The following is a 20,911-nucleotide window of genomic DNA, read 5'->3' on the forward strand; positions in this document are numbered from 1 at the left end:
TTGAGCCATGATCACATAGAATGGCTTAATCTTACCTGCCATAACTTTTCTTGTGGTTTCCACATTTACATAGAATGCCTCATCCTTTCTTACTAGTGCTGTTCTGTCACTCACCACTATGCCTGCTGTTCTCCTCTCTAAAAGAGAATTGGTTCCTGCAGAAAGAGAAGCAAGGAAGAAATCCTTTCCCACCAGTAGCAACTTTTAGTTTTTTTTTGTGCTGATGTGAACATTTCACAGACCTGGCTGCTGTGCTCTGCCACACAACCACAAAATCATCTAAGAGTTTAAACACAATGTAGATCTACTCTAGCTTTCCTAGCAACTGCACTGTCAAGTAACCTAACTGACATACTATTTTCCAACACCATTTATTGTAAACAGGCAATAGCCACCAAAATAATGGAGTGATGATACTACACATGAGGTGTGAGTTTCATACAAGCTCAAATGAACAAAACAGGTATGAAACTGGCATGCATGCATGCATCCAAGTATGCATAGGTACATATATACATACATTTTATACATTTATGTGTATTATTGTTAATGTAGTAAAAATATCCAAAATAAGTCATGTAACTTAATTTGTTCATAAAATTAAATCAAGATTTAAAGTAAAAATCATTTATTTTTTTATAGAGAAATTAAAATCAAACTAAAATTAATAATATCACAAGAATGTAACTTAAATAAGTTGATTGATCTTCTAGTAGAGCCTGTCAGATGTGGACACACTCAACATTTGAAATGCAGCCATAGGTTCACTGGACCAACAGCTTTCCTTGGTAGCAAGCTTGTGGTGGGAAAGACTGCAGTATAGCTTTGTTACATGGGTTAGAGCTTTGTTACATTGGTTAGAAATGATGCTAAGCAATTAGGAAAAGATGCCTAGAAAAAAAAAAAACATATCACACTTAGAGATATTTCAATAGATTTACATCTGGACTCCAGTACAGAATATATGTATGTAGTTATAAATGCCATTGCAAGTATGTGTTGTAATGTGGAGTCTTGACTTGTGAAATGCAGATGTTTCAACAATGACAAACGTGAAGAAGGGACAAAGAAAAATTTGTGTCAATACTTAATATTACCACCTTTCCACTTAATATAATCAGTTGTACACAATAGCACCAAGCCTCAGAGGAACTGACAAGTGATAGAATGTGTACAACTAATATTTTAACTACTGGTTAGTATTCTCAGTACATTCTCTTGTGACAGAGAGCAATGGTTGATGTGTTGAGCGTTGTGGGTTCGCTGCCAGGCATATGTAAATTAATTCATGACAGATAGTATCAAAGGAAAGCTTTCTTTACTTTACAATACAGTAATGATTTTCAACTTCATTTATAAGCCAATGTAGATATGCTGGAGAATACATCACTTTTATATCTGCTACTTTGTCTCATGTTCATAGCACTTGTTTTCAGATCTTTACTTTAGGATTGTAAATGGCTAGATGGTGATTTCATTTTGACACTTTGTTATCCAAAATGTGAAAGGTGAAACTTTACTTAGCTTTGCTGACCTCCTAAGTTAATTCAAGATCCATTTGAATGATTTTATGCACCATAAATTTCCTCCCAGCACCCAGCAGGTTGCAGTGCTTCCAGCAGTCTTGTTATCTCACACCTTGTCTCTAGTTCACCAGTTATGATGCTACTCAATATTGTTAATGGTGACTTGAAAGAAGTAGCCATTTGTAATAAATTGAAGATAAACTATATATAAAAAGAGATAATTAGTTCACTATGTTATTTATGTACTTTATAGGATATCCACAACAGAAAAGGTACATAGGAAGCCTTTCCTGGACCTCAGCATACAGAGCAGGGTGGCCATTTCCTTTCTGTGCCATCTTGTGTTCCCAGCCTTAGCAGTCCAGTGTCTATTGTAAGGCTGAGTAAACCTTGGTCCAGCCACATGTCACACAAAACAGGATTTGTAATAGGATTTCTTACATTGTAGTCAAGTGATCTATCATCTAAGCTACTATGCTCTATGCTTCCATATATATCACACACACACACACACACACACACACACACACACACACACACACACACACACACACACACACACACACACACACACACACACACACACACACACACACACACACACACACACACACACACACACACACACACACACAGTATGAACAGTACCAATTGGTGATGAGAAATACTCTAGACAGAATGAAGCAAGAACTCAACAGAAAGGATAGAGTGATGATAGTTGGAGACTTTAATTGCAAAGAAATAGTGTGGGAAGACTACGAAGTGGTGAATGGTGGTGAGTGGGCAGAAGAATTGTTAAAGGTAGCAACAAATAACTTGATGGCACAGTGGGTGAGATCACCAACAAGGTGCAGGGGACAAGATGTTGCAGCAAGGTTGGATTTGGTATTTACCAGGGGAATCTCTCTAAAAGAGGAAATTGAACATGAAAGTCCCTTGGGGAAAAGCGATCATGATGTCCTAAGCTTTGAGCTGGATACAGAATTAAGCACGAATAAGATTGTGGAACGCAGGGAGGAAAAATTAAATTATACTAGGGCAAATTATAACCATATAAGGGAGTTCTTTAATGAAATTGACTGGTCCGTGGTATACCAGGAAAGAGATATGCAATTGAAATACGATAAATTTATGGATTTGTATAACTCTGCTGTGAAAAAGTTTGTGCCATATTACAGAAAGAGGACTTTAAATAATAAACAGTGGTTTAATAGAAATTGTGAAGAAGCAAAAAAGAACAAAGAAAAGGCATGGAAGAAACTTAAGAAAACAGTGATGTATTATCAAGAGAAGGCTACAAAACAGCAAGGAATAGATATGTTGAAGTAAGGAGAACAGCACAGAAGGAATATGAACAGAGGGTGGTGGAAAACTGTGATAGTGACCCAAAATGTTTTACAAATTCATAAATGGAAAACTAAATAAAAGGGAGGCAATAGAAAAGGTAAAAACGGGAAGAAGTATATGAAGATGCTGGAGATATAGCTGAAATTTTGAACGACAACTTTTGCAAAGTGTTTACAAAGGAGGAGCATTTTATGGGAGGAAGGCCTACGGAAATAAAGCAAATGCAGGACATCATGGTTACTAAGGAAGATGTAAGGAAAATTATAAGCAATCTGGATATTAATAAATCAATGGGGCCTGATGGCATATCTGGGAGGTTGCTAAAAGAATGTAAGGATCAATTGTTGAACCCCATATTTGATATTGTGGAAACCTCCATACGAACAGGATTAGTCCCGAAAGAGTGGAAAAGAGCTGACATTGTGCCTATATATAAGAATGGTAGTAGAATGGAACCGCTAAATTATAGACCAGTATCGTTGACTAGTATATTGTGCAAGGTATGTGAAGAAGTAATTAAAGCTAAGTGGAGTGAGTATCTAGAAAGTGAAAACATTCTGAGTGAAAGGCAGTTTGGTTTCAGAAAAGGAAGATCGTGTATCCAATTTATTATGTTTTTATTCAAGAGTGACTGACATACTACAACATAGAGAGGGATGGGTGGATGCTATCTACCTGGACTTGAGAAAGGCCTTTGATAAAGTACCACACAATAGACTGATGTGGAAACTAAAGATGATTGGAGGAGTAAATGATAAACTAGCAAAATGGATGGAAAATTACTTAATGGGAAGAGAAATGAGAACAGTGGTGAGAGGAAGGAAGTCCGAGTGGAAGAAGGTAACCAGTGGAGTTCCACAAGGGTCAGTGCTGGGTCCCATCATGTTTTTGATTTATGTTAATGATATGCCAGTAGGAATTGACAGTTACATGAACATGTTTGCGGACGATACTAAAATTATGAGGAGAGTAAAGAATGTGGAAGATTGTAACAAGTTACAGGAAGATCTTGATAAAATATATGAGTGGAGTAAAGAGTGGCAGATGGAATTTAATATAGACAAGACCCATGTTATGAAAATGGGAAGAAGTAGATACAGACCAAACTGGGATTACAGGCTGGGTGATGAGAAAATTAAAGAGACCAATGAGGAGAAAGACTTAGGAGTAACTGCAAAACACTTTGTCACCGGAGAAACACATTAACAAGATTTTTTGGAAAACATACAACATGCTTCAAAATATTGGCCTTGCATTCCACTACCTAGATGAAGGAATGATGAAGAAGATATTATGTACCTTAATAAGACCCCAGTTAGAATATGCAGCATGTGTCTGGTCACCGCATATGAAGAAAAATGTGAAGAAGGTAGAAAGGGTACAGAGGCTGGCAACAAGGATGGTACCAGGACTCAGGGAGTTAGACTATGAGGAAAGACTGAGGAAGCTGGGGCTGACCACATTAGAAGAGAGAAGAACAAGAGGAGACATGATAACTATGTATAAATTGGTGAACAAGATTGACTTACTGGACAGAGAGTTGATAAAGGTGACCACAAGTAATCATCTCCGAGGACATGGAAAAAGCTAATAAAGGACATCTGTCTAAATGACGTGAGAAAATACAGTTTCCCGCATCGTAGCATTGATAAGTGGAATAGACTGAGCAGTGATGTCGTTGATGCGGTGTGTGTCAATCAGATGAAAGAGAGATATGACAGGAATGGACAAGGAGACAGGACACAGAGAGCTTAGCTCAGGCCCTGTAATACACAAATAGGTAAATACAAACACACACACACACACACACACACACACACACACACACACACACACACACACACACACACACACACACACACACAAATGCATGGTCAGTACAGGAATATGAAGAAATGATAAGTGATACAGGAACATGTCTGGAAGAAATGTTGGGTGGCTGTGAACGAACTATAATGATGGGAGATTTTAATTGTAAAGAGGTGTGTTGGGAGGACTGGTCAATGGAAGGATCAGAGACAACATGGGGAAATACACTATTGACACTGGCAATGGAAAATGTGTTAACTCAGTGGGTCAAAGAAGATACTAGGTTTGGAGGAGAGGAGCATCGTCAAGACTGGACTTGGTCTTTAGTACAGAGCCAATGGTCATTGAGGAGATGATGGTGGAGTGCCCTTTAGCAAAGAGTGATCATGCAGTTTTGGAGTTCAAGGTGATAGATGAAGAGAAATCTAGAAGAAATGAAGAATATAAAGTGGGAAGATGGAATTATGCCAAGACAGATTTTGGAAACCTAAAGAAATTCTTTCAAGAGACAAATTGGATGAAATTCAAGAGTGCTAAGGAGCAAATGAAAAGTGGAAGGAATTTATAAAAATATACAAAGAAGGTGAGAAAAATTTGTACCAATAAGACAACATAGAGAAGTTGGAAAGCAGGACTGGTTTAACGATAGATGTGAAAAGGCTAGAACAAGAAAAGAGGATGCATGGAAGAGGTGGAGAAGGAAAAGACGGATTAAGCAGTGGAAAGTTACAAAAGAGCAAGAAATGAATATGTGTTGATTAGAAGAGAAGAAAGAAAGAAACAAGAAAAGGATATAATTGATAAATGTAAAGACCAACCAAGGCTTTTTACAGACATGTGAACAACAACATCAAAAATAGAGAAAGTATTGAAAGTTTAGAAGTAAATGGAGTATGCAGTGAAGATCCCAGGAAATGGCAGAGGCTATGAATGGATGCTTTTGGAAGGTATTCACAAAGGAGACTGCTTTTGACAAACCACTGGTAATGGAACAGAAAGGGATTATGAAGGAGTTTCAAGTAACTGTGGAGGAGATCAAGAATATGATGGGGAGTTTAGAAGTGAGAAAAGCTGTGGGACCTGATGGGGTATCAGGATGGATTTTAAGAGAATGCAGGAGCAACTGGCAGAAAAAGTTTGTGAAGTAATTGATGCCTCATTAAGGGAAGGTGTAGTGCCCCAAGACTGGAAAAGAGCTAACATTGTCCCAATTTATAAATCAGGTAACAAGAGAGACCCATTGAACTATAGACCAGTGTCACTTACAAGTGTGGTAGCTAAGATGTGTGAGAGGGTGGTGAAGAATAGATGGACAGACTTCTTGGAGAAAAATGACATACTTTGTGAGTGTCAATTTGGTTTTAGAAAAGGGCGTTCATGCACGACAAACCTGATATGTTACTATTCGAGGGTGATAGATGTAATACAGGAAAGAGATGGTTGGGCTGATGGAATATATCTGGATTTAAAAAAGGCCTTTGATAAGGTACCACACCAGAGACTGATCTGGAAACTTGAAATGGTAGGAGGAGTGCATGGCAGTTTACTAAAATGGATGGAAGACTTTTGGTAGGAAGAGAAATGAGAACAATAATTAAGGACAGACCATCAGAATGGGGCTTGGTGGAGAGTGGAGTTCCACAGGGATCAGTGTTGGCACCAGTAATGTTCGCTATTCGAGGGTGATAGATGTAATACAGGAAAGAGATGGTTGGGCTGATGGAATATATCTGGATTTAAAAAGGCCTTTGATAAGGTACCACACCAGAGACTGATCTGGAAACTTGAAATGGTAGGAGGAGTGCATGGCAGTTTACTAAAATGGATGGAAGACTTTTGGTAGGAAGAGAAATGAGAACAATAATTAAGGACAGACCATCAGAATGGGGCTTGGGTCTACATAAATGACATGGTGGATGGGGTGTCCAGTTATGTGAGCCTATTTGCAGACGATGCAAAATTGTTAAGAAAAGTGAGATGTGACAAAGATTGCGAACTACTCCAGGAAGACTTGGACAGAATATGGAAATGGAGCTGTACATGGCAAATGGAGTTCAACACGACAAAATGCAAGAAAATAGAGTTTGGCAAGAGTGAAAGAAGAATCAGGAGTATGTACAAGATAGGAAATGAAGACATAAAACCAGTCATGAAGAAAAAGACCTTGGGGTGACAATTACCAATGACCTATCGCCAGAGAGACATATAAACAAAATAATTGGAGAAGTATTGAACTTATTGAGGAACATAAGAGTGGCGTTCGTATATTTAGATGAAGAAATGATGAAGAAAATAATTACTGCAATGATAAGACCGAGGCTTGAATATGCAACAATACAGTGGGCTCGAACTTAAAGAAACACATAAGGAAACTAGAGAAAGTACAGAGGGCTGCAACAAAATGGTGCCTGACTTAAGAGATTTGACTTATGAAGACAGACTGAAAAGAATGCAACTTCCGACCCTGGAAAACAGAAGAGAAAGGGGAGACCTGATAGCAATATACAGAGTGATGATTGGCATGGAAAAATGGATAGGGAAGATCTGTGTATGTGGAATGAAAGAATGTCGAGAGGGCATGGGAAAAACTAAAATGGCCACTTATAGGAGAGATGTGAAAAAATATAGCTTCCCTCATAGAAGGGTGGAAGCATGGAATAGTTTAGACGTGGAAGTGGTCAACGCAAGGAATATTCATGATTTTAAGAAAAAGCTGGACATTAATAGATATGGAGACGGGACAACACGAGCATAGCTCTTTTCCCGTATGTTACAATTAGGTAAATACAATTAGGTAAATACACAGTTTGAATGAAGAAGTAGTGTCTGCAATGAGTGTGCATGCTTTTAAAGTAAGATTGGATAAGTGTAGATATGTAGACGGGGCCACACAAGCATAAAGCCCAGGCCCTGTAAAACTACAACTAGGTAAATACAACTAGGTAAATACACACACACACACACACACACACACACACACACACACACACACACACACACACACACACACACACACTGTAGGTACGGGATGTAAATCGAGGAGTTGTGACCTTGTTGTCCCGGTTTGTGGTGTGTGCCTGGTCTCAGGCCTATCTGAAGATCGGAAATAATGAGCTCTGAGCTCGTTCCGTAGGGTAACGTCTTGCTGTCTCGTCAGAGACTGCAGCAGATCAAACAATGAAACACACACACACACACACACACACACACACACACACACACACACACACACACACACACACACACACACACGGCCCGATAGCTCAGTGGTTAGAGCGCTTCACAAGCCAGAGGGCCGGGGTTCGATTCCCCGGCCGGGTGGAGATATTTGGGTGTGTCTCCTTTCACGTGTAGCCCCTGTTCACCTAGCAGTGAGTAGGTACGGGATGTAAATTGAGGAGTTGTGACCTTGTTGTCCCGGTGTGTGGTGTGTGCCTGGTCTCAGACCTATCCCAAGATCGGAAATAATGAGCTCTGAGCTCGTTCCGTAGGGTAACGTCTGGCTGTCTCGTCAGAGACTGCAGCAGATCAAACAGTGAATTACACACACACACACACAAATATAGTTTCCCACAAAGATGTATTGAGTCGTGGAACAGTTTAAATGAAGAAGTAGTGTCTGCAACGAGTGTGCATACTTTTAAAGAAAGATTGGATAAGTGTAGATATGGAGACGGGGCCACACGAGCATAAAGCTCAGGCCCTGTAAAACTACAACTAGGTAAATACACACACACACACACACACACACACACACACACACACACACACACACACACACACACACACACACACACACACACACACACACACACACACACACACACACACACACGGCCCGGTAGCTCAGTGGTTAGAGCGCTGGCTTCACAAGCCAGAGGACTGGGGTTCGATTCCCCGGCCGGGTGGAGATATTTGGGTGTGTCTCCTTTCACGTGTAGCCCCTGTTCACCTAGCAGTGAGTAGGTACGGGATGTAAATCGAGGAGTTGTGACCTTGTTGTCCCGGTGTGTGGTGTGTGCCTGGTCTCAGGCCTATCCCAAGATCGGAAATAATGAGCTCTGAGCTCGTTCCGTAGGGTAACGTCTGGCTGTCTCGTCAGAGACTGCAGCAGATCAAACAGATCAAACAGTGAATTACACACACACACACACACACACACACACACACACACACACACACACACACACACACACACACACACTGAGGAAGGGAAGATGTCTGAGAGATGTTAAAAAATATAGTTTCCCGCAAAAATGTGTTCAGACCTGGAACAGTTTGAGTGAAGAAGTGGTGTTAGCAACGAGTGTGCATAGTTTTGAAGAAAAATTGGATAAGTGTAGATATGGAGACTGGGCCACACAAGCATAAAGCCCTGTAAAACTACAACTAGGTAAATACAACTAGGTAAATACACACACACAAACACACAGTGAAAGTTTTTATGTTGCATTATGAATTCAACCTAGCACATATATAGAAAATAATTGACATACTTGCCATAGCTGAAGAAACAAGCGTGTATTTTAACATATCAATTTATCTTTGCCACCTCTGCATGTATTCTTTGCACCAAACATGCACACTAATCATGTATCACAGTAAGAAATTATAAAACAACCCTCTGCATTAGACCTTAAATTACAAACTTTGACATGTGGAACTGGCGAAGCATTCTGTTGTCTTGCTTGTGTCTGCCTTGTCTTGTCTTCATATTATAGATAAAGCACCCAAGAGAGGTGATCTCTGTGATTAACGGTGATGTGCTTTTCTGCCCTGCAACTTTTGGTGATCAGCGGGAGTACAAGGACGTCTGGATGGTATGTATCTCGTCGCCTCTTCGCCTGCTCATCACAGGTCGTCGACTCAACTTCTCAATCTGCGCCTTCCTTTTTTTGTGTAGAAGACTTGAATTTTTATAGTACTGACAAATTTTGTAAGGAGATTTTACCGGCTGTTAGTGCTGGGTCCCATCGCGTCAGTACGTAGGGCAGAACACGCCAGTCTTACATTGGGCCACCAGCATGTAGGACACTTTTGTGTCCCTCACATTAATGGAGGCAGCTCCCAGACAGCCATGTAAGTGAGTTGTCATGCACACACACACACACACACACACACACACACACACACACACACACACACACACACACACACACACACACACACACACACACACACACACACACACACACACACACACACACACACACACACACACATGTCATATGTACGGTATTTGTTTTGTATTGGTTGTCTGGAGGCTAACTCTGTGGTGTTTAGAGTAGCCTGGACTCTCCCACCTTGGCCTTGACTATTCCACTCAGTAGTCCTGAAGACCACTGTAGTCCTGAGCTGTTCTACCACAATAGCTAAGACCCGTCCACATTCCTCTTTTGCGGTCATGTGCAGCAGAAAGCCTTTTTTTTTGTGTAGCTTAGCAATGTTTGCATTTTAATTAGCCTGAACACAGGGCAGTGACAGAGGGTGTTTACAACTGTGTCTCACAGTTGTACATTTATATATTCCATATGCCAGCTAAGGTCAACCTAAATATTCACTATCATTGATAATTTCAGTCAGTGATTTGTTGCATCCCCTGTTCTGTTCTGTACTGTTGCATGACATCTTTTATTTTTCATGATGAAAGATTTAGATGGTTTTCAAGGATAGTATGTCTAAAGTTTTAACATTTACATTAGTATTGAACATGTTATTGCTTTTCTTTATTGTCAAGGGAAATTCATTGCAGATGTATACACTTGTCAGATGACAGTGCCTTAGTAAGTGAAGCAAAGACTCTTTATAATATTGTTTGTGTATATACAATCTGAATATGAATCATATATATAATTTGTGAAAGCACCAATTGCATGGTTCATCATTGGTCTAAGATTTATACAGTGATCCAGACAAGAAGTGAATGACATACTGTTGTATTTTGTGAATAGTATATTTGTTTCATATTTGTTTGTATATTTCTTATTTAGGTTGATTATTTGCGACTTACTAACATGTATATACTGTGCCTTCATAAAATACATTTGCAATGTACTGTACCTGCATTCACTCACCAACTCAGGTGAAAAGCACAGGGCAGCAGGACACACGGGACAACTGCTGGAGGTTCTTCATTGATCGCGTCAGAAAGAATCTCAAAATGGTGTTGTGTTTCTCTCCTGTGGGTTCAACTCTCAGGTATGATGCATAAGATGACTTTCTAATATGCTTTGAAAATAATGTTTACTCCATGAAATGGAATTAATCAAGGCCCTGTTTTTTCCTAATGTATGAGCAGAGTGAGAGCCCGCCAATTTCCGGCAATCATTAGCTGCACCACAATTGATTGGTTCCATGAGTGGCCACAGGAAGCTTTAGTGTCAGTGTCTGAAACTTTCCTGGCTGGCATTGAGTATTTACCGGTAGGTGATCTCAGCAATTCTGCTCTCACAGTGTTACTGCAGCTAACCTGTAGATACTGATCAAAATGATTTACTTAGTTACTTTGTCCTGCTGTCTCTAGTCAAGAATGATTTGTGCATTGTGCATGCTACATACATTGGTTCTTGCTCTGCAGGAAGGTCTACGAGATTCTGTGTCAAAGTTCATGGCCCACGTCCATGGCTCAGTGAATGAGATGAGCCGCATCTATCTTACCAATGACCGACGTTACAACTACACCACACCCAAGACTTTTTTGGGCTTTATCTCCCTGTACTCCAGCCTTCTTACTACAAAACACAAAGACCTCCAGGGAAAAATTGAACGCCTCATGAATGGCTTAGAGAAGCTGAGAACCACTTCTGCTCAAGTGAGTATGCTTTAAGAATTCTATGAATTACACAATAAGTATAGTCTCTCTCTCTCTCTCTCTCTCTCTTTCTTTTTCTCTCTCTCTCTCTCTCTTTCTCTCTCTCTCTCTCTCCTCTCTCTCTCTCTCTCTCTCTCTCTCTCTCTCTCTCTCTCTCTCTCTCTCTCTCTCTCTCTCTCTCTCTCTCTCTCTCTCTCTCTCTCTCTCTCTCTCTCTCTCTCTCTCTCTCTCTCTCTCTCTCTCTCTCTCTCTCTTTCTAAATGCTCCAAAGACAGTGCATTCTTAAGACATACATGTAGTTCAGTTGTCATTCCTTTTCTCTCTCTAACTATCAGGTATAACACACTTACTACTAATAATGTTTTTTTTTTTTTTAGTTAATCAAAAGATAATTTGCATAATGCTGCTTGTTTCAAGTTTATTTTGTAGTATAAGGCTATGTTTATTTTGGCTACAATCACATTACTTATTCACAGGTTGATGACTTGAAAGCCAAGTTGGCTACTCAGGAGGTTGAGCTACAAAAGAAAAATGAGGCAGCTGACAAGCTCATTCGCATAGTTGAAGCCGAGACAGCAAAGGTAAGGAAATGTGATTGCAAGTGACTGTCATATCATATATTCCACTGTTCAGAAAGCTTAACAGAAGTGAAAGGTACAACAACAATTCACATGCAACTTTTGCATAGTTGAAGCCGAGACAGCAAAGGTAAGGAAATGTGATTGCAAGTGAATGTCATATTATATATTCAATTGTTCAGAAAGCTTAACAGAAGTGAAAGGTACATAGTATAGTACAACAACAATTCACATGCAACTTTCAGTAATAGCTGAGTATCTATTACTGGTACAGTAAGTCCTCGTTATACGGCACTTCATTATTTGTTAAATTCACAGTTACGGTATTTGGAAATTACTACCCTCGATTCTATATACAATAAGAAAAATTCACAGATACGGTATCTGCTCAAGTCATGCCTAAACCTGCTGTTATTGCATCTAAACACTGAGCAATTGTTCGGCATGTTTAGTTGTTTGCAGCACTGTGGAGAGTTTGATGAACACTCCAGCTAGCCCAGTGTCCACAAGCGATATGTAAACAACAGGCCAAAGTGCCCGAACATCCTGCCAAAAGTCAGCTGTCAGTGAGCACTGAGCTGGGGTGGCGCGGGAAGTTTGACATGGATGACGTCACAACAACAATCAGTCTCTTCCTGCGTTTTTCACTGAACACAAGTGAAATTCTTATGTGTGTTTTTTGTGGATATTATCACAACACACACTGATGCACCATAATGGCCCCAAAACACTCTGCAGACACTGCTGGAGTTCACAAGGTAAAGCGAAAGAGTAGTCTGCCCACTCAGCAGAAGACACGGTATTTGGAAATTACTACCCTCGATTCTATATACAATAAGAAAAATTCACAGATACGGTATCTGCTCAAGTCATGCCTAAACCTGCTGTTATTGCATCTAAACACTGAGCAATTGTTCGGCATGTTTAGTTGTTTGCAGCACTGTGGAGAGTTTGATGAACACTCCAGCTAGCCCAGTGTCCACAAGCGATATGTAAACAACAGGCCAAAGTGCCCGAACATCCTGCCAAAAGTCAGCTGTCAGTGAGCACTGAGCTGGGGTGGCGCGGGAAGTTTGACATGGATGACGTCACAACAACAATCAGTCTCTTCCTGCGTTTTTCACTGAACACAAGTGAAATTCTTATGTGTGTTTTTTGTGGATATTATCACAACACACACTGATGCACCCATAATGGCCCCAAAACACTCTGCAGACACTGCTGGAGTTCACAAGGTAAAGCGAAAGAGTAGTCTGCCCACTCAGCGGAAGACACGGTATTTGGAAATTACTACCCTCGATTCTATATACAATAAGAAAAATTCACAGATACGGTATCTGCTCAAGTCATGCCTAAACCTGCTGTTATTGCATCTAAACACTGAGCAATTGTTCGGCATGTTTAGTTGTTTGCAGCACTGTGGAGAGTTTGATGAACACTCCAGCTAGCCCAGTGTCCACAAGCGATATGTAAACAACAGGCCAAAGTGCCCGAACATCCTGCCAAAAGTCAGCTGTCAGTGAGCACTGAGCTGGGGTGGCGCGGGAAGTTTGACATGGATGACGTCACAACAACAATCAGTCTCTTCCTGCGTTTTTCACTGAACACAAGTGAAATTCTTATGTGTGTTTTTTGTGGATATTATCACAACACACACTGATGCACCCATAATGGCCCCAAAACACTCTGCAGACACTGCTGGAGTTCACAAGGTAAAGCGAAAGAGTAGTCTGCCCACTCAGCGGAAGACGAGTAAGGGCTGAAATCCCTACTGTCCCTTAGCCTCGGGAGGGACATCATCTGATAGAATACGAGTACATGGCGAGTGAAAGGTAAACATTTTCTGTATTTCTTTTGCGCAGTACTTTACATTTTTTTTCTTATATGATTATTTTCATGTATTTTCATTTCTGTAGGGATGACTTTTGACGTGCTGGAACACATTCCCTATTATTACATGTTATAATGGGTTTGGTATACAGTAATTTCGATTCGCAGTAAGGTTTTCAGGAACCCATATCTACTGTATAACGAGGACTTACTGTACTGATAAATAGACTACCTAACAAAAACATTTTCTCATTACTGTCTATATTTCATGCCATTGATAGTTGTTATTTTGAGTGATATGTGTCGTCTGATATCATACCATTCTGAAACAGGTCTCAAAGGAGAATGAAGTGGCCAATGAGGAAAAACGCAGAGTAGCTATTATTGAAGCTGAGGTAGCAAAACGGAGGAAGGAATGTGAGGAAGATTTGGTGAAGGCTGAACCAGCACTGGAAGCAGCAAAAGAAGCCCTCAATACACTGAACAAGGTTTGATTCTCATATTGGCATCTGTATGCTTGAAAAATTTGTAAGCAAGAGAAGATTTAGGGGAACATATGTTTTCTTCATGACAACATAGTTACTGGTAAATATGTATGAATCATCAAATCACTACTTCAAAAAATTGCCTCAAAAGCTTTTAAACTAATTTTAGAGGAAAACCATGTGTAATTACTGTAAATGCAGCAGATGTGAATAAGATTTCTTATGTTGCTTCCTTAATTCTTAAACATTAAGCTGTATTTTGTAAATTGTCCTCTTAGGCCAATCTGACGGAGCTGAAGTCGTTTGGGTCGCCTCCATCAGGAGTGTCGAGTGTGACGGCTGCTGTCATGGTCCTCCTTGCTCCCAATGGCAAGATTCCTAAAGACCGCTCATGGAAAGCTGCCAAGGTGAGTGACTGTGTGCTGATCTTGCTCTCCTCACTAGGAACCAGTACTGGTTGATAGTTCTTTAAACAATGCACGTATTCCTAAAAGTTAGTGGTCTGGCATGGTGGTGAACTATGATATTTCAACAAAGTACTTCTAGATAATCTCATCTGTCTTGGACATAGTTTTATACAGGATCTGCACACACATTTTCAGACATTTTTTTGAGTTATCTGTATTACATAGGAGACATCTGTGAAGTGATTCTGGGAAAATAGAGCAGAGGATAGGATATTGAGTGTGACTGAGATAATTTATGAATGATAGGGTACCTGGTGTTGTATTATTTTGTGGTACTTGACAAGGTAATCGTGTCTGTACAGATGGTGATGGCTAAAGTAGACCAGTTCCTTGATCAACTGATTAATTACAACAAAGAAGACATCCATCCTGACATCATTAAGGCTATTCAGCCATACCTTGAAAATCCAGAGTTCAATCCAGACTTCATCAGATCCAAATCTGTTGCTGCTGCAGGTAATGATAATCTAAAACAATGTACAGTGAAATTTATTACATTTTTAAAGTTAGTTCTGACATATAGCATGAAATCCTGAAATCATATGTTATGCTTCAACTTTAAGCTTTGAAAATGAAAACTTAAATATATTCAAGCTCCCTATATTCATTTGTCAGAGAGATACAAGTTGCTGTCATTTTCAGGTTTGTGTTCATGGGTTATAAACATAATCAGGTTCTATGAGGTGTACTGTGATGTGGAACCCAAGCGACGAGCTCTTGAGGAGGCAAATGCAGAACTTGCAGCTGCACAAACACGTCTCACTTCAATTACCTCAAAGATCAAGGTAAGAACAAAACTCTGAAATGATGTTGTAGATCACCATTGTATGAAATATGAACAAATCTTATGCTGAACAAAATTTTGAAATGATGTTGTCGATCACCATTGTATGAAATATGAACAAATCTTATGCTGAAGTCTAATAACATAAACCATAAGTCCAAATCTTATTACTTGCTATAGCATGGGATTTGCTTAAAATTACTGGGTTTTGTTCAAACTATTTCAGTATCATTGTTCGTTCACATTATTTATTGTTATCTTCTTATTTTTGCTAGACTACAGGACTGCAAATCTTTAAGCTAGCTCCTAATCTATTCCCTGCCATTCAAAGCAGAAGCTTCATCACATAGGGTCAGTCAGAATAGTAAAGTCTGTCACATGAGAGACTTGAACCACAGATGTCTATGTCCAGAAAGCACTGCATTTTAACGTAACAAGAAGAAAAACATCACTCATTGTTAACACCTGTATTTCAGAGCTTGGAGGAACAACTAGGCCACTTAAGAGCTGAGTTTGATAAAGCAACAGCAGAAAAGATGAGGTGTGAAAAAGAAGCAAATAGCACAGCTCACACCATTGCTCTTGCTAACCGTCTAGTGGGTGGCCTATCATCTGAGAAGATTCGGTGGTCAGAGGCTGTGTCACAGTAAGTACTTTCCACATTTAGTGGTCATGATATCCATGTTCAGGGATGGTCCATTATTTGTTCAGTGTCCTGAGTACTGATAAGAGCACTGGGGTGTAATGATAAACATGCTTAGTTCACATCAAGAGTTGTGGGTTGTAAATCTTTGAATAGATAGAGACAGAGTTTCTCTTCCCTCATACTGTGTGACTTGTGGTCCATAGCTATGAGCTGATCGGAGGTAATTTCTTCATTTAGGTGTGTGTTTGTGTGTGAGAGAGAGAGAGAGAGAGAGAGAGAGAGAGAAACTATATTTATCCATCTTTGACTCTCCCACCCATCTCCTGAAAATCCACTGTGTCTCTTGCCTTTTACATTCTGAACTAAAGAAAGTAAACTTTTCTATCTGTAAGTGTAGTGTTCCTTTTCCTCAGCATGCACACTTCAGAGAAGACATTGCCTGGAGATATTCTGTTGGTGTCAGCCTTCATATCATATGTTGGGTGTTTCACCAAACACTACCGTCGTGACTTGATGGACAAAATGTGGTTACCTCTCCTGCAGAAGCTTAACGTAAGTACTGTGTCCATTCATATTGTGTGACTTTTCTGCAAGATTGACGTTTTTTTTTATGCGTATCATTAATGCAAGTCTTCTTACTCCTTTTGTCTTTATTCCCATCATTGGCGACTCCATATCTCGTTACCATCATGACCTGTGGCCCCGGGGGATGACGCCTCCTGCAGACTAAGAACGTGAGAAATTGAATGGGTTTGATTTCAGGCACAAGTTAACTCTCCTCGCTAACTTGTTAACTTGTCTGCCTTCATCTTGCACGCTGTTGTACTTACTTCCATCATCTTGCAGTCAGCTAGTGATGATGTCTGTCTAGAACTCCACATGTTTTCTGATCTCCAAATGCAGGCCAGCCTGGCTATATGTTTCCTTGTGTTCCTGTAGAAATGCAATATCTGACCACTTTTCTGTCCCTTGTATGGGTGTGCATATGTTTGTGTGTCTGTGTGCCGGTGTGTGTGCATATGTGTGTATGTATTTGTGTGCATATGTGTGTGTATGTATGCAGTGCTTAACTTCTAGAGCACCCTGTTCTCTAGAGAAGTTTCAGTCCTGAATGTACTATATTGTTTAAATAATACTACTTATATAGTCTTCTTTATAGCATTATCTTTGATGCCTTGCTTATTTTTGAGTTTCCCTCCCTCCCCCAACAATGGTTTTGACAAAACTGCTCCAGCATATGTTATGCAAAATCTTATTTCTGCCCCTTACTCATTCTGTTTCATAATGCCATTCTTCTCTCTTTTCTGAAGATTCTCCCTTTCATTCATTTATATATACTCAAAAAACACTTTCTTCAGACTTGCGCTTATGTCTACATTCTGCGCGCAAATGTTCGTGGTGACTCTGAATATTTCTATTTATCCATTTTGAAAAACCATGTATGTATTCACTTGTATATCATATAAATGTAAATAATATTTCTGTAGTACTGTAATTACTGTAGTCTAGCTGTTTTCTTATGTAGTGTATAGCATTTTCTACGGCTGACGGGAATGTTTTCTTCTGTAGGGTTATGCCATTTCTTAACTCTGTTGTAAAAATTTCAGGCTCTGCCTCTGAAGTGCACCCTACATTCTCTGATTTTTTTCAGTAGTGTATCAAATGGCAATCTTTATCTTCTTGCTTGACAGGTTGTGAAAATGTATATGTGCAGTACAGTGCATACCAAGGTGTTCAAAATGTGAAATTGTTTCGTGATATGTATACCTTGTAATTGAATTGTATATATTCATTTATATTTGCCTTGCTGTTCCAGCTGTAAACAGTGTGTGTGTGTGTGTGTGTGTGTGTGTGTTTAGAAAAGTGAACAAAAGAGGCACTCATTGGATCTTTACTTATATATACAGAAAAGAACAATAGTAAGATAAGTTTTGTCAAAAGAAAAACTTAAAAAGAAGTTAGCTTATGATATAAGAGAAACAGTAATGTGAGAACATATTGCTTAAACAGCTGCCTTTTTTTTCTACACAGCCAATCATCCCTATCACCCATAACTTGGATCCCATCAAGCTTCTGACTGATGATGCCACCATTGCTGTGTGGAACAATGAAGGTCTTCCCTCAGATAGAATGTCAACAGAGAATGCCATCATCCTCACCAACTCTGATCGCTGGCCACTCATCATTGACCCACAGGTGAGTGTTGTGGTCAGGGCAGCTACTCATTAATAAAGAATCCAGTGAAGGCAACAATGATTGGTAATAAATTTTGCCTCCATTGTTGTTGCTGTTGGTGGTACTGTTTTATTTTTATGATTGATGGTATACGGTAGTACCTCTGTTGCTACTATTTCTGCTGCTGTTACTACTACTACTACTACTACTACTACTACTACTACTACTACTACTACTACTACTACTACTACTACTACTACTACTACTACTACTACTACTACTACTACTACTACTACTACTACTACTACTACTACTACCACCACCACCACCACAACTATTACTACTACTACTACTACTACTACTACTACTACATCTGGTTTTATTTTAAGTGATAATGATGTACTGTATGTACCTTTCTTTTCTTTATGGTTCAACGAGAATATAATTGAGTTGGACATGGTGAACTCATTTGGCAATCTCCCGTTGCAGCTTCAAGGCATCAAATGGATTAAAGCCAAATATGGAGAGCAGTTGGTGGTTGTGAGGCTTGACCAGAAGCATTGTTTGGACACTCTAGAGTTGGCTATTACTAGAGGCAATACTGTTCTCATTGAAAACTTGCCTGAGAACCTTGATCCAGTGCTTGATCCCTTGATTGGAAAGAACCTCATTAAGAGAGGAAGGTAAAAATGAATTTGTCTTAGCAGTATTTCTAAAACTTAATCTTTTGTTATGATGTATGTAGAGATATTCAGGCATATTAAATATTCATTTCACTTACATTTGCTATATATATATATATATATATATATATATATATATATATATATATATATATATATATATATATATATATATATATATATATATATATATATATATATATATATATATATATATATATATATATATATATATATATATATATATATATATATATATATATATATATATATATATATATATATATATATATATATATATATATATATATATATATATATATATATATATATATATATATATATATATATATATATATATATATATATATATATATATATATATATATATATATATATATATATATATATATATATATATATATATATATATATATATATATATATATATATATATATATATATATATATATATATATATATATATATATATATATATATATATATATATATAATATTTTTGCGATGTATGACACAGTTGTTAAAAATAAAAAAGTCTCTGTCTTAACAGCTCATTAATGATGATTTTTCTAATGCTCTCAGCCATCACCTTCTTTATTTGTACTAAACTATGTAGTACTTCCTTCTCACAGCATGTCTCATCTGTTCACAGGGCTCTCAAAATTGGAGACCGGGAAATTGAATTCAATGATTCATTTCAATTAATACTTCACACTAAACTTGCAAATCCTCATTACAAGCCGGAGTTGCAAGCCCAGTGCACACTCATCAATTTCACAGTGACAAGAGATGGTCTAGAAGATCAACTCCTTGCTGAAGTGGTGAAGGCTGAAAGACCTGACCTGGAGGAGCTAAAGGTCTGTTTCGTATATAGCATTGGGACAACAATGTAGGACTGTGTGTATGTGTGTATATATATATATATATATATATATATATATATATATATATATATATATATATATATATATATATATATATATATATATATATATATATACCTAGATTTATTCATCTAACTGTAGTATATGTGGCTTGAGCTTTAACTATGAGACCTTCTCTCTGTATCAATATTAATCCATTTTTCATTAATTGATGCATACTTCTTGTCTCCATCTTTTTTCTAATCTGTTTCAGGCATTCTATACACAGGTATTCTGTAGGAGCTATACTTTTTTTTCAATGTCATTCATACATATTTCCATCCTCAAATTTTCTTTGTGTCTTCTCACATATCAAGTCTTTCTTTGCCCCTGCATTAAGAGACAAGTTTTATTTATTTGTTTTTTCAGTCTATTCATAGACTTAAATGTGTAGTGGTTTGTGGTCATGTATATGAGAATTCTAATTGGCAATAATAATTTCTTCATTCATCAACAGTACAATCTAACAAAGCAACAAAACGACTTCAAGATACAATTGAAGCATTTGGAGGATGATCTCTTGAGTCGGTTGTCTTCTGCTGGGGGCAATTTTCTGGGAGATACTGCACTGGTGGAGAATCTGGAGCATACAAAGGCCACAGCACAGGAGATCCAGGAGAAGGTTAGTGAAAGTAAAACAGCTCATACCATTCTACACCTAGACTGTTGTGCATTTTTCTCTTCTTTTTAATGTAAGAGGGAAAAACTGCCGAAGAGCAACAAAAAGTGTAAAACAAAATGCCCACCATGTTGAACTTGGTAACATGAATGGATCTTAATAATGTGTGTGTGTGTGTGTGTGTGTGTGTGTGTGTGTGTGTGTGTG

At 38.5% G+C, this 20,911-nt stretch overlaps 1 protein-coding gene across 1 annotated transcript in view; it reads left to right on the forward strand.

Moving 5' to 3' along the window:
- LOC123505166 (dynein beta chain, ciliary-like) overlaps positions 1-20,911 on the forward strand; it is a 116,262-nt gene that overhangs the window by 89,640 nt on the left and 5,711 nt on the right. Inside the window, exons 55-68 of the mRNA XM_045256326.1 lie at positions 10,765-10,880; positions 10,981-11,104; positions 11,260-11,493; positions 11,970-12,074; positions 14,234-14,389; positions 14,665-14,793; positions 15,156-15,309; positions 15,496-15,638; positions 16,114-16,283; positions 16,697-16,835; positions 18,315-18,479; positions 18,948-19,141; positions 19,815-20,019; positions 20,543-20,707. Coding sequence (XP_045112261.1) covers positions 10,765-10,880; positions 10,981-11,104; positions 11,260-11,493; positions 11,970-12,074; positions 14,234-14,389; positions 14,665-14,793; positions 15,156-15,309; positions 15,496-15,638; positions 16,114-16,283; positions 16,697-16,835; positions 18,315-18,479; positions 18,948-19,141; positions 19,815-20,019; positions 20,543-20,707 — 2,199 coding nt within the window. The remainder of the gene's footprint in view (positions 1-10,764; positions 10,881-10,980; positions 11,105-11,259; positions 11,494-11,969; positions 12,075-14,233; positions 14,390-14,664; positions 14,794-15,155; positions 15,310-15,495; positions 15,639-16,113; positions 16,284-16,696; positions 16,836-18,314; positions 18,480-18,947; positions 19,142-19,814; positions 20,020-20,542; positions 20,708-20,911) is intronic.

This window comes from Portunus trituberculatus, chromosome 17 (assembly GCF_017591435.1).
Source record: "Portunus trituberculatus isolate SZX2019 chromosome 17, ASM1759143v1, whole genome shotgun sequence".
Classification (NCBI taxonomy): domain Eukaryota; kingdom Metazoa; phylum Arthropoda; class Malacostraca; order Decapoda; family Portunidae; genus Portunus; species Portunus trituberculatus.